The 11530-nt window shown below is 43.1% G+C and overlaps 1 protein-coding gene across 2 annotated transcripts; it reads right to left on the reverse strand.

Moving 5' to 3' along the window:
* Nucleotides 1–7680: 7680 nt before the first annotated feature.
* On the reverse strand, nt 7681–10718 carry LOC116935333 (zinc finger MYM-type protein 1). Of its 2 annotated transcripts, XR_006645999.1 has the most exons (3): nt 10201–10718; nt 8069–10031; nt 7681–8004 (listed from the first exon to the last, which is right to left on the reverse strand). XR_006645999.1 is itself a non-coding variant. In XM_045172860.1 (2 exons), exons 1-2 carry the CDS (start codon nt 10328–10330, stop codon nt 8239–8241), a joined length of 1923 nt encoding a protein of 640 aa, XP_045028795.1. In that variant the 5' UTR covers nt 10331–10718; the 3' UTR covers nt 7681–8238. The 2 variants fall into 2 exon arrangements, 1 of the variants encoding a protein (XP_045028795.1); XM_045172860.1 differs by having other exon boundaries at nt 7681–10031.
* Nucleotides 10719–11530: the final 812 nt, after the last annotated feature.

The raw sequence follows: 11530 nt of genomic DNA on the forward strand, positions 1-11530 counted from the left end.
ATCCTGGTATTTTACATGAACTCTTTAATACATTTTGTTTTTTGAAAGAACTTTTTCTACTTTTGTTTTTTCTACTAGGCAATAAGCTAATTATACCCTAGACAATTAATAGGTTGAAAGGACGAGTTTTTTATAGGTTTTGCATCTCTAGTTCTTCCCTCCCGCGGTCTCCGGGTGGTAGACTGACCACATCGAGCTGTTCGTGAGCGGCTAAGCGTTCACTTAGTAAGTGAGATTTATAACTCAGAAATACTATTCCTATACTTAGTACTAACATTACTATTATCATTTCATAGGGATATCGGGCAAAAGATGCATCAGTGTGTTTGTCCACTTCAGCCACGAGGTTATGGATCTGTTCTCCCGTCATTTCCGCTGCCAACCTGGCGCGGTCGTTACGTTGGAGTAATTCGCTTATCATGTCGATGGAGCTTGTATTCCCCCGCGGAATCTCGATGACGATGTGCCGCCTACTGCTGTTGCTCGTCGGATCCTGGGAGAAGACATTGACCGATGGTAGAACCGCAGCTTGTAAATTTGGCGCTTCGATATTTCCCTCCATGCTGGCTGGAAATACCCAGTCCTCCGTTCTCGCTGTACATCCCAAAGGTACCTCAAAGATTCCAACTGCTGGTAATTTAACTGTTCGTAGGGGCGGTTGTCCGACATTGGCTGGGCATGAGAAGACGATGTCGTGTGATTTCGTCGCCGAGAATGCCCATTGGTTCGCTCCAATGTACACCGCTTCGGGTCCTCGCCAGTCTGCAAATTTCTTCCGGCACTGCGTCTTGATTCGTGGGACGTCGTTCATGAAGACCGCTATGGCGCAAGACTTGCGGGCGTTCCTTTTGCTGATGCCCGTATGGAATTTACACAACGGCCGGCCGATCTTGCTGCACTCCCGGACATCATCCTTGGACAGCTCCAGAAATGTCTCGAGGTCGGCGGCCACTGCAAGAAAGCCGGGTAAGTTGCTGAAGCTCACGCTATGCGTTCCATTATCTGCAGCTCCTGGCAGGCTTATAACTTGAAATAGTTTGTATTGTTGAGCGTGATCGAAGATAGGAACTTGGATAAATATTCTGAATTGATGTTCCAGTGCTGCTACCGTGACTGTGGCTTCTCGATAAGCGACCCAAAACTCATCGCTGGAAATGGACCATCCTCTAGGTAACTGTCTGTTAACATTTTTTATAACTGCATTGAATCTTGCTGGAGCGATGATTTGTGGTGCTAAATGTCCATTTGCTAATAGGCTGAATCCAATATTGAGGCTGTCAGCGAGTTGGTGTAACCATTGTAGGATCTGGTACATTGCCTCAAAGGTGTCATCTAGCTGGAAGAAGTACTCAAAATGGTCTAAGTCAAGTTCTTCCAATTTTGAATTCCATTCTAAAATTTGCGCCGTAACCGTTTGCAGGTTTGCGAACTGTCCTCGGAGTTCCTTGATCAACTGAGCATTGGCTCTGGATTCCCACAGTGATTCGTTCAGCACAGTAGCTTGTTTTTCCATAATGTGTATCATTTCCTTTTGGTTTAGCTTAACCCGTTGCACTTGACCATTTAATTCTTCTAGGTCTTGCTGCGTTGAAACACCAAAAAGCCACTTTAGAGCTGACCCGCCTCCGTCGATGAGACTACGTCGGTTTCTCGGGTTGGTGTTTAGGGCTTCTTTCACGGTCATTAATTGTTCAGTCACGCTTTCCAGGTCCTTTGTGAAGCTTCTTAACTTGCTGAACATCCTTTTGGCTGCTATTTTTTGAGGTCGAGATCCAGTCAGCCTCCATTTTTCTGCCACTGCTTGCTGTTGGAGAATTTTCTGCTGCAAATAAGCCATTGCTGCTCCGGCCGGTCCTAAATCGAGGTCCGTAACAATTGTCCATGCTGATTCACTGAAAGCGACATCTACATGTTCCTTGAAGATTGTATTTTCCCGCAGGATAAGGGCCATGGCCATTGGCGGGCTAGTAATTGTTACCAGGAGCATCAGGAATGGGACCAAGCAAGTTAGGTACCTAGCCGGTGGTCTTCTATTACGGATGGGTCTTGTTGCCGGCGTTTCTCCGGCCGGGACAGGAGGTACTACCGTAACGCCGTCTGCTGTGGGATGTGCGGGAAGTGTTCCCTCGTCGTCTGCTACTGTTTGGGGATTGGCCACAACAGGTACATCTTCTGATTCGGCTTCTTTATCTTTTTGTTCTTTTCCAGCGTTTTCCTCTGAATTGCTGGGAGGAATCTCTTGTGGTCGTTGCCACTCTATGGGAATTTCGAAAAATGGCTTCATACGGATGACGTGCACAATATCCGTTTTTCCTCGTCCCGTTGCTGATATTACTTCATAATTCACCGGTGTGGTTTTCCTTAACACTTTAAAAGGTCCTAACCATCGATGGAGAAGTTTTTCGGATTTTCCCACTTTTCTAAATGGCTTGTAGACTAGCACTAAATCTCCTGCTCGGAAGGATAACTCCCGGTGAAAAGAGTCATACCTTTCTTTCTGCTTATTTTTTACTTCTTCCATTCTAATTTTCACTATTTCTCTTGCTGTTGATAATTCAACCAATAGGCGATCAGCGTAGTCTAAAGTGGCGTCATCTTCGGACGGTAATGGATTTGCATCAGCACCCAGCTCCAAGTCGATTGGCAATTTCGGCTCGCGTCCATACAGGAGAAAGAATGGAGAGTATCCGGTGGATTCCTGCCTAGCTGTGTTGTACGCGAAGCACACGTACTGCAGGGTCTCGTCCCAATCACGCTGGTCTGTACTAACATACATAGAAATCATCGCTGCTAACGTATGATTCATTCTTTCCACAGCCCCATTCGCTTGAGGATGATAACTGGATGTCGTCTTGTGGTTGGTGTGTAACTTCTTGACCACCGCTTGGGTTAATTCAGCCACGAAGCATTTTCCTCGGTCGGTGATGATTTGTTCTGGAGCTCCATGGCGTAGGAAAATTTGGTTAACGAAGAATTCAGCGACGTCATCTGCTTTGCCGGTTGGCATAGCCTTTAATTCGACCCACTTAGTAAGGTAATCCACTGCAACAATTATCATTTTGTTACCCTTATGAGACAAAGGGAATGGACCTAGCAGATCCATACCCAATTTCTCAAAAGGTCTTTCTACTTTTATGCATTGCAGGAATCCTGGAGGTCGGTCTGGAACTCCTTTTCTTCCTTGACAGCTCACGCAACTCTGAACGTAGCGGGTTATGTCAAGATTCATTTTGGGCCAAAAGAATCTATTGCCAATTTTCTGGAGAGTTCGTTTGATGCCTAAATGGCCGGAAACAATGTCATCGTGAAAAGCTTGCAAAATTTTTTCGCGAAAATCCGCGGGTACACATAATCTTCTGTAATTTTTTCCACCCTTAAACGTTTCTTTGTAAAGTTTTCCGTTGCACAGCACAAAGTTTTTCACTCTTTTCTTGCCTTCCTTGAGATTCAAGATTTTTTCGTTCCACTCACGATGAGCTCTCTGTTTGCTGACGACTGAATCATCGTCTTCGAGAGAAAGGATGTCCGATGCCTCTGATCCGACCGCTGCAACGATAAAGCAACGGTCATCTTCCATTTCTTCCACCTGCTGAAGTGGGTTTCGTGATAGGCAGTCGGCGTTGTCGTGAACCTTTCCACTACGATATACGATAGTTATATCGTACTCCTGCAGTGGAAGACTCCAACGTGCTAGACGTCCAGCGAGGTCCCGTTTGCTCATTAGCCAACACAATGCTTGATGATCAGTGATCACTTTCACTTGGCAGCCCCACACAAAACATCTGAACTTGGTAAGACACCACACTAATGCAAGACACTCTTTTTCCGTGATTGAATAATTCGTTTCTGATTTAGATAGCAATCGGCTTGCGTATGCCACTGGTCTTTCGACTCCATCGATGCGTTGGGCTAACACACCTCCTATTCCAAAACCACAGGCATCTGGTAGAATTTCCATTGGCAACTCGTAGTTTGGAAGAGCGAGCACTGGAGCCGATGTAAGTGCTATTTTTAGAGCGTTGAAACTTTTAACTTGATCTACTCCCCAAATGAACGGAATGTCTTTCTTTGTTAGCGATGTGAGCGGGCGTGCAATGGCTGCAAAATCTTGGATGTGACGTCGATAATAGGAGCACAATCCTAGAAAACTTTGCACTCGTTTGATTTTGTTTGCTGTCGAGTGACCGTCTGCCGGGCATGGGAACTTTTCCACTGCCTTTAATTTTTCAGGGTCCGGGCCAACACCTTCCTGGGTAACGACGTGTCCTAATACTTTTAGGTTATTCTCGGCAAATGAACATTTTGACCATTTCAGTTTCAGATTGGCTTTCGCAAGGCAATCCATCACTGATTGAAGTCGTTCCAAATGTTGTTCAAACGTTGCTGAGTAGACGATGACGTCATCTAGGTACACCAAACACGTCGTCCATCGAAGTCCAGCCAAAATAATATCCATTGCCCGCTGAAAGGTGCCCGGGGCATTGGTCAATCCAAATGGAAGAGCGCGGAACTGATACAATCCATCCGCCGTTATGAACGCTGTCTTCGGTCTATCCCTGCTGGTAACCGGAACCTGATGATATCCGGCTTGAAGATCCATGCTGGAGAAAATTGTAGCGCCCTCCAGGCGGCTCAATGTATCAGCTATCCGAGGCAGTGGATAGGAATCTTTTACGGTAACCGCATTAAGTTTGCGGTAATCCACACAAAAACGCCAAGTTCCATCTTTCTTCTTTACTAGGACTACAGGCGAAGACCAAGGGCTGTCCGAGTGTTCAATTATTCCCTGACGTAGCATTCCCTCCACCTGTGTTTGGATCACTGTTCGTTCTTTCCAGGCACTCTTATAAGGGAGCTGGTGAATTGGAGGGTTAACTCCAGTGTTAATGTCATGCTCCACCAACGTACAGTGTCCCAAATCATCTTCATCAAAGGCAAAACAACTGATGGAATTTCTAAGGATTTTCATCACCTCACTTTTCTGATTTTCATCCAGGTTTTTTCCGATTTTGCTTTTCAAATTATCCAATAATTTTTCTTCTTTTTGACTCACTTCTCCTAAAGCTTCATTAGATTCTTCGGCGTTTTCCCCCTCTTGGAATTCTTCTAATGTGCCCAGAGTTACACCTTTTTCCAGCCATACTGATTTGGGGGACAGGTTTGCTACGGGAATATTTTCCAGGTCGTTCTGCACGATGGCGTGTCCCGTAGACAGACTTGTTGTGGCCATAAGCGAATTCGAAGGTTTCAAGACACAAGCACCTTCCATTTTGCTCGACACTTTTGCTGGAACTGGTTTAATTGAATACGCAGGAATTTCCTGACGTTCATTAGACACTAACACGGTGGCTTCAGATTCTTCCTCGGCTGGAAGAGAGATAGCCGCAAGCGGAAAATCACCCATGGTGAGAAGAGGTTTCTCTGCCTGGTAATTAATCCGTATCGATCCAAATTGTGCGAGGAAATCATTTCCCATTAACAGTTCCATTCCTGACATTGCCATAACTATTGCTTTTCCTTTCACAGATCTGTTTTTGTGCGTCACGAGAATTTCGGCTGCTCCAAGGGGCATTACTCGTGATCCATTTGCGAGGATAATTCCAGAACCATCCCATGGCTGCTGAATGAATTGTGTTTTCTTCAATAAATCGGGAGAGATCACTGTCACAGCAGCACCAGTGTCAATTACTGCCGTTGCCTTTACCTCACCACAAAACACAGGTTCTTTAATCAAGTTTGTTCCATCGAAATTTAATAGGTGCTTTTCTTCCTTCTCGTTAGGATCTTGAGTCGCCAGGTTAACTGCTGCGTTCGCCGTTGGCGTCGCTGCCGATGCTCCATCCAGTTTCGGAGCTTTGTAATTTGGAGATTCCGGATTTTTAAAACAGTGCCGGGCGATATGTCCGGACTTCTTGCAATGGAAGCAGTTCGGTTTACCATCAATGGTACGTCCCTTAGTGTTAAAGGATACCTTTGCTTTTCCTTGCTCGTTTTTCTCCTTTGCCATAAATTTCTCACAGGTTTCTTGGATTAATTCGCGCATTGATTTCATAAATTCTGCCTGCTGGTCTGGATAGACGACGGAAAGGTTCGGGAACTGCTCAGGGGGTCTCTGTGATTCCATTGCTGCGTCTTTCCATCCTCTTGCTTCGGACATGAGCGATGCTTCTGTATATGATTTCGCCAGTGTCAAAAATTCTTCACATGTTTTTGGTTTCATCGGATAGATTTTTCTAAGAAGAGCCGGTCGAAGTCCTCGAAAAAGATGTTCCAATCGGTGTGCTTCCGTCATATTTGGATCGACCATTCTGCAAAGGTTGAGGATTTCGTAATAGTACCTAACGGCTGGTTCGTCCATTCCTTGTGTTCTGCTCCTTAGCCTTGTCTCTTGAAAAAGACCATAGTTATCAGGTTGAAACTCTTTTAAAAACATCGAACGAAGACCGGTAACTGCAGGCGTGGCAGGGTTTCCTCCTGCCGCAGGTTGAGCCGCAACGTCGTTCCAGTCGTTCGGGACTCTTGCGCACAGGAACCAGTTCCTTGCAGTGTCATCCAAGTACATGCTGAAATTGTTACGTTTTTCAGCATCGCCCCATCCATTGTGGGAAGAAATCGTCTCATAACGCTCCATCCATTGGCGCGCATCTTCATCCGGACCACCTCGAAATATAGGCGGGCTGATGAATTTCCTGACAGCTGTCATAGCTTGTCTTTGCTGCTGTATAATATGCCCTGTTGGCAGTATAACTTGTTGTCCGCCTACTGGAACAACTGGATTTGCAGCTCTCAACACGACCTCGGTTTCTGGATCCGAGTTTAAATCTTCAGCCTCGGTTAATTCGCCCTGGCTGTCAGCTTCTTCAATTAGGGGCTCTCTTGAAATGGTACCTTCAAGAGTTTGGGCTTCACCAACAACGGAAGTTCCACTCTCCAATGATGAGTCTGGGGTGAGTAAAGCCTCTTCGGGAGCGCTTGACAGTTCTTGAAGTGGGTGTAATCGTCGGCTGGGGTCTCTTGGGCAACTGGGTAGTCGTGGGTTTTTCTTCGTCGGCATCAGCTAACCACAACTGCCGCACGACTTCGTCACTTACTGGTAACGAGCTGCGTTCTTAACAATTGCCACTTAAAGCACGATTTTGTTACTCACGGGTAACGGACTGTATCTCCACCAATTGTCGCACTGGCTTTGTATTGTGTCACATGAACATAAATCAATACAAGTAGTGATGACCTTAAATCTAGACAATTATTCACTTTTAACTAATAACAATAAGGGATGACCATACCAAACTCGGAGAGCGTCTGAAGACTCCAGGGAACTACCCTTTAACTGAATTTTACGCTGGTATTTATACCGAAATACAATATACGCCCTTTTTCGGAGCGCATGTCTCCATATCTTCTTTAGTACAGATAACTTAAGATGAATCATTCCCACGCTCGCAACATAGTCCAACGAGCGGGTGAATCATCTGTGTTAGGAGATAATGTTTACCCCTTTTCACCCGCGACAATATCTTGCAAATTGAATTGCAAATCGAATAGTGAGACTTAGATCGGGACTTTACGCGATTTTTTTTGGGCAAATTCCTCAATCGCTTCATTGAGATCAATATTTTCGACAATTTCTCTTTCGATTGAAATCATTGCTAACCCATCTAGTTTTTCTTGTCCCATTAATGAGCGAAGATATGTTTTTATTAGTTTCAATTTGGAAAAACTTCTTTCTCCTTGCGCAACAGAAACTGGAAGGGTCAGCAAAATTCGTAATGCAATCACAGTATTAGGATAAACTGACGACAATCCATTTTGAACGATAAAGGTCAAGGCAGCAAGAGGACTAGAATCAATTATTTTTCCGTCTTCGCTTGGTAAAGGAAATCGATGGGAGAGAGATCGCAATTCGATAAAAAGATCATCTGGAGAAATGTCGCATTTTTCTCCGACGGACAATGCGTTATTTAAGGCAGTACAACATGTTTTCAATTGGTAATCGTCAAGTTTCTGAATAGTTGGAATATCGTATAGAAAACGGAAAAGAGAATTGTGTTCATTTAACAAATCAAACCTTTCAACGACTGAATTAATGGCAGTGTCAATCACGTAAAAAAATATTTCCGTCCGAAACTTAGCCATTGGATCCAAAATCGGTTCATCTCTTGATTCATAATTGAATTGACGACGAGTTCGACGAACTCGGACTGTTGGTTCAGATGGAAAATTTGGCTCAACTTCTATTTATTCTGCAAGTTCTTTACCAGTAGCGATAACTCCAGCGAAGCCCTCGTCGGATCTTAGATTGACGAGAAACTGTTTTGTTCGATCCAGAGGTTTTGTGGCTTGCGACAAATCTGTTTCCACTCGTTGAAGAATTTTACTAGTAACATTAATTTCAAAAAGAACATTCTGCCACAGAACAAGAGAGCAGATAAAGTTGAATTTGGCGATGTTTGTTGCTAGTGCAAATGCGTCAGCACGCGTTTTTGTTCCATTGGGCCCCACTAAAGTTTCATCGTTTGCCAGATGCTGTAAGGCGTCATACACATTTTCAAGTTGATAGCGAAGGGGCTTGATGGCATCGATACGACTTTCCCAGCGAGTTTCACTTAATGGCTTAAGTGTTAGGTTAGGGACAAATTGAAGAAGAACTTGCCAGCGTTTAGTTGACGAAGAGAAAAACACATAAAGGGCTTGAATAATGCCAAAAAAAGAAACGACCGCTACGCAACAGCTTGCAGCGTCATTAAGAACGAGATTCAAACTGTGCGCGTTACAAGGCACAAACAAAGCTCTCGGATTCAGATCTTGGATTCGCTTTTGAACGCCGTTATGTCTACCGCTCATGTTTGCACCGTTGTCATAGCCTTGACCCCGCATATCTTCTAAGGGAATTTTGAGTGTTTCCAAATGCTGTTTTATAACGGCAAGAAGACTCATAGCATCAGATCGATCTACCACCAAAAATCCAACGAAATGTTCACAAATTTTTACTTGGGCTGGAACACCTGGAGAAGCTTCAGTAATGTCGACGAATCGAAGAATCATGCTCATCTGTTCTTGATGGCTCTTGTCCGGAGTACAGTCGACAATCATTCCGTAATATTTAGCAACAAGCAGACGATCGATGATGTTTTTCAAAATAAGCTCTTTGAGAACAGAAATGATTTCGTTCTGGATTGTCGGACCAAGATAGTGAACACTGGTTTCCTTTGAAGCGGACCGTCGAAGGTGTTCTTTAGTAATGTCGTCAAATTGCCCCAGAAGTTCAATGGTTTTCAAAAAATTCCCATTTCCAGGAGTGAAGATCTTGTGAGATTTGCCAAGAAAGGCCAGGTTTTGAACTCCAAGAAATCGAACCACCGAAAATATTCTGCGCAATACATTCCTCCAGTATGCTACTTGTTCATCTCTGATCTTCTGGTTTATGTGATCTAAAGTAGAGTTAGTTTTTAGTCGAAGTTCAAGATCCTTCCAATCACCAAATGCTTTAAAATGCTTTTGGTTTTTCTCGTGTTTTTCCAATGCAGTTGAAGTATGGGTCCAGTCATCGAAACCTCTCTTAGTCCATGAAGTACTTTCGTTGGAAAAAAGTTTGCAGCAAAAGCAAAATAAAGAGTCTGCTGACACAGAATACATAAGCCATTTTCTTGGAACCATTTCTCCATTTGGCGTACGACGAATAAAAAATCTTTCATTGAATCTTCTCTTCTTTTCATTGCTAGGATATTCAAAATTTTTGATTTGACGAAAGCCTTTTTTCACTAAAGTTTGGCGTAAATCTTCATTTATAATCGTTGGCCACAGAGCAGGATCTTCAGCGTCAAATGAACCTTCAGTGCTGACTTTCTCTACAAAGACAGTGATATCTAAATTTGAGATTTCCAGAATATCTGGATTATTTTCTGTGTCGGGGTCAGGGCCTGCCGTCTCAGCCTGAAGTAATTCTAGATCTAGGTCTTGGTTTTCTAACTCTTCAGTCTCTTCTTCTCGCTGGCTATGCTCTTTTGGCTGTTGTTGATCCTTATTATTACCTATATTTAGATATTAAAAAATACACATGAGTAAAGAAGGATATAAAAATGAAATACTATATTTAAAGAATATGATGAGAAATGATACCAATGACTGACAGTATTTCTTTTTATTAACTTCTCAACGAATAAAAAAAAATATGAAAAAAGTTTAAAAGTAGTAACTCACTGTTTGCCGGTTTTAAAAACTGTAAAAGAGCTGACCCTTGCTTAGAATTTTCTTCACTTCGTCTTTGCTTCTGCATTCGATATTGCGAACCTGATTGCCGAAGTCTCTTTTTCACTTGCTGATCACTCATAGGTCATAGCAATTCTTAAAGCTAAAGGTTTAGAGTAAAATATTCTTGTACAAACAACTAAAATTCAGAATTATACATGTTAAATCTAAGTAAAATATAAATACGTACCTGAGTCGTGACTTAACCAATTCAAACTCAAACTTGGACTTTTAAGATAGTCTGCTTGAACTACAAAACATATTATCCATCTAGTGAGTTACATTGACACTATAAGAATTCGTCAAAAAATCAAAATACCTAACCCGAAAACTACTCAAACTTTCATTTAATAAAAAAAAAGTTGAAAAATCTAAAAAAAAGAATTTTTTTTTCTTAATTTTTTCCTCAAGTGCCGCCCCTCAGAAAAAGTCAAGGGTGCAGCCGCACACCTTGCACACCCTTAAGGGAGGCCCTGAACGTGACATAAAATAGACTTGAATTGACATATTCATAACCATAAATTTCTAGACAGAGTCCTTAACCACCATCCTGATACCGATGCAAATTTGATTGTAATGGTGAAATGTAATGTTGAAAATATTACTTAGTGGACACAAATCTTTTTCAAAAGCGTGATTTTTTACACTTATTGGAATTCTTTAACTAAAAGTTAAGGATTCTAAGATACTCTTAATTACAAAATACAAGGAAACCCTGTTTTTGCTTAATCTTGTATTTAGGTTTTCGAAGCATTAGCAGTAGCGGGCGCCAGATGGTGTCGTCGTAACCCTTGTTTTTTCTCTGATTAGTTGTTGGTTGTTGCCAGGTAACGCGTCACCGCCATAGGAGGTATACGAGTTTACAGGCCTTAAGCATTAAGTAGGCCTTGCCGGGTGTCCCTAAAATGCGCGAGCGCGCCTGCGCGCTGCGCGCCACTAAAATGCGCGGATTTTTGTGCGTGCCTGCACCACTAAACTGCGCGGATTTTTGTGCGTGCCTGCACCACTAAACTGCGCGACATAAAACACCCGCGCGCCGACCCTAAAATGCGCGCCCTACATGCGCGACGGCCCTTAAGTGCGCGCCTTACATGCGCGCCTATTAAATTACGAAAGGCGCACTAGAACCCGAAATGTTTTTCTTCATTCTTTTTTCAAAGAAACATGCCACTTGCCGTATGCAATTTTTCGAAAAAAACTTTCGTGATTTAAAATTTCAAATGTTTTAAAAGTCTGTATTGAAAAGTCTTGGATTTGCAATTGACACACTATTTGAATACAA

The sequence above is a fragment of the Daphnia magna genome, linkage group LG1, assembly GCF_020631705.1.
Source record: "Daphnia magna isolate NIES linkage group LG1, ASM2063170v1.1, whole genome shotgun sequence".
Lineage (NCBI taxonomy): Eukaryota > Metazoa > Arthropoda > Branchiopoda > Diplostraca > Daphniidae > Daphnia > Daphnia magna.

What these genes read in the sequence shown, in the direction of transcription:
- LOC116935333 (XM_045172860.1), bottom strand. Translation starts at nt 10,330, where the DNA reads ATGAGTGATCAGCAAGTGAAAAAGAGACTTCGGCAATCAGGTTCGCAA. An exon ending in GTTTTTAAAACCGGCAAACA is followed by an intron (nt 10,032 to 10,200) that starts GTGAGTTACTAC and finishes ATCTAAATATAG; the next exon opens with GTAATAATAAGGATCAACAA.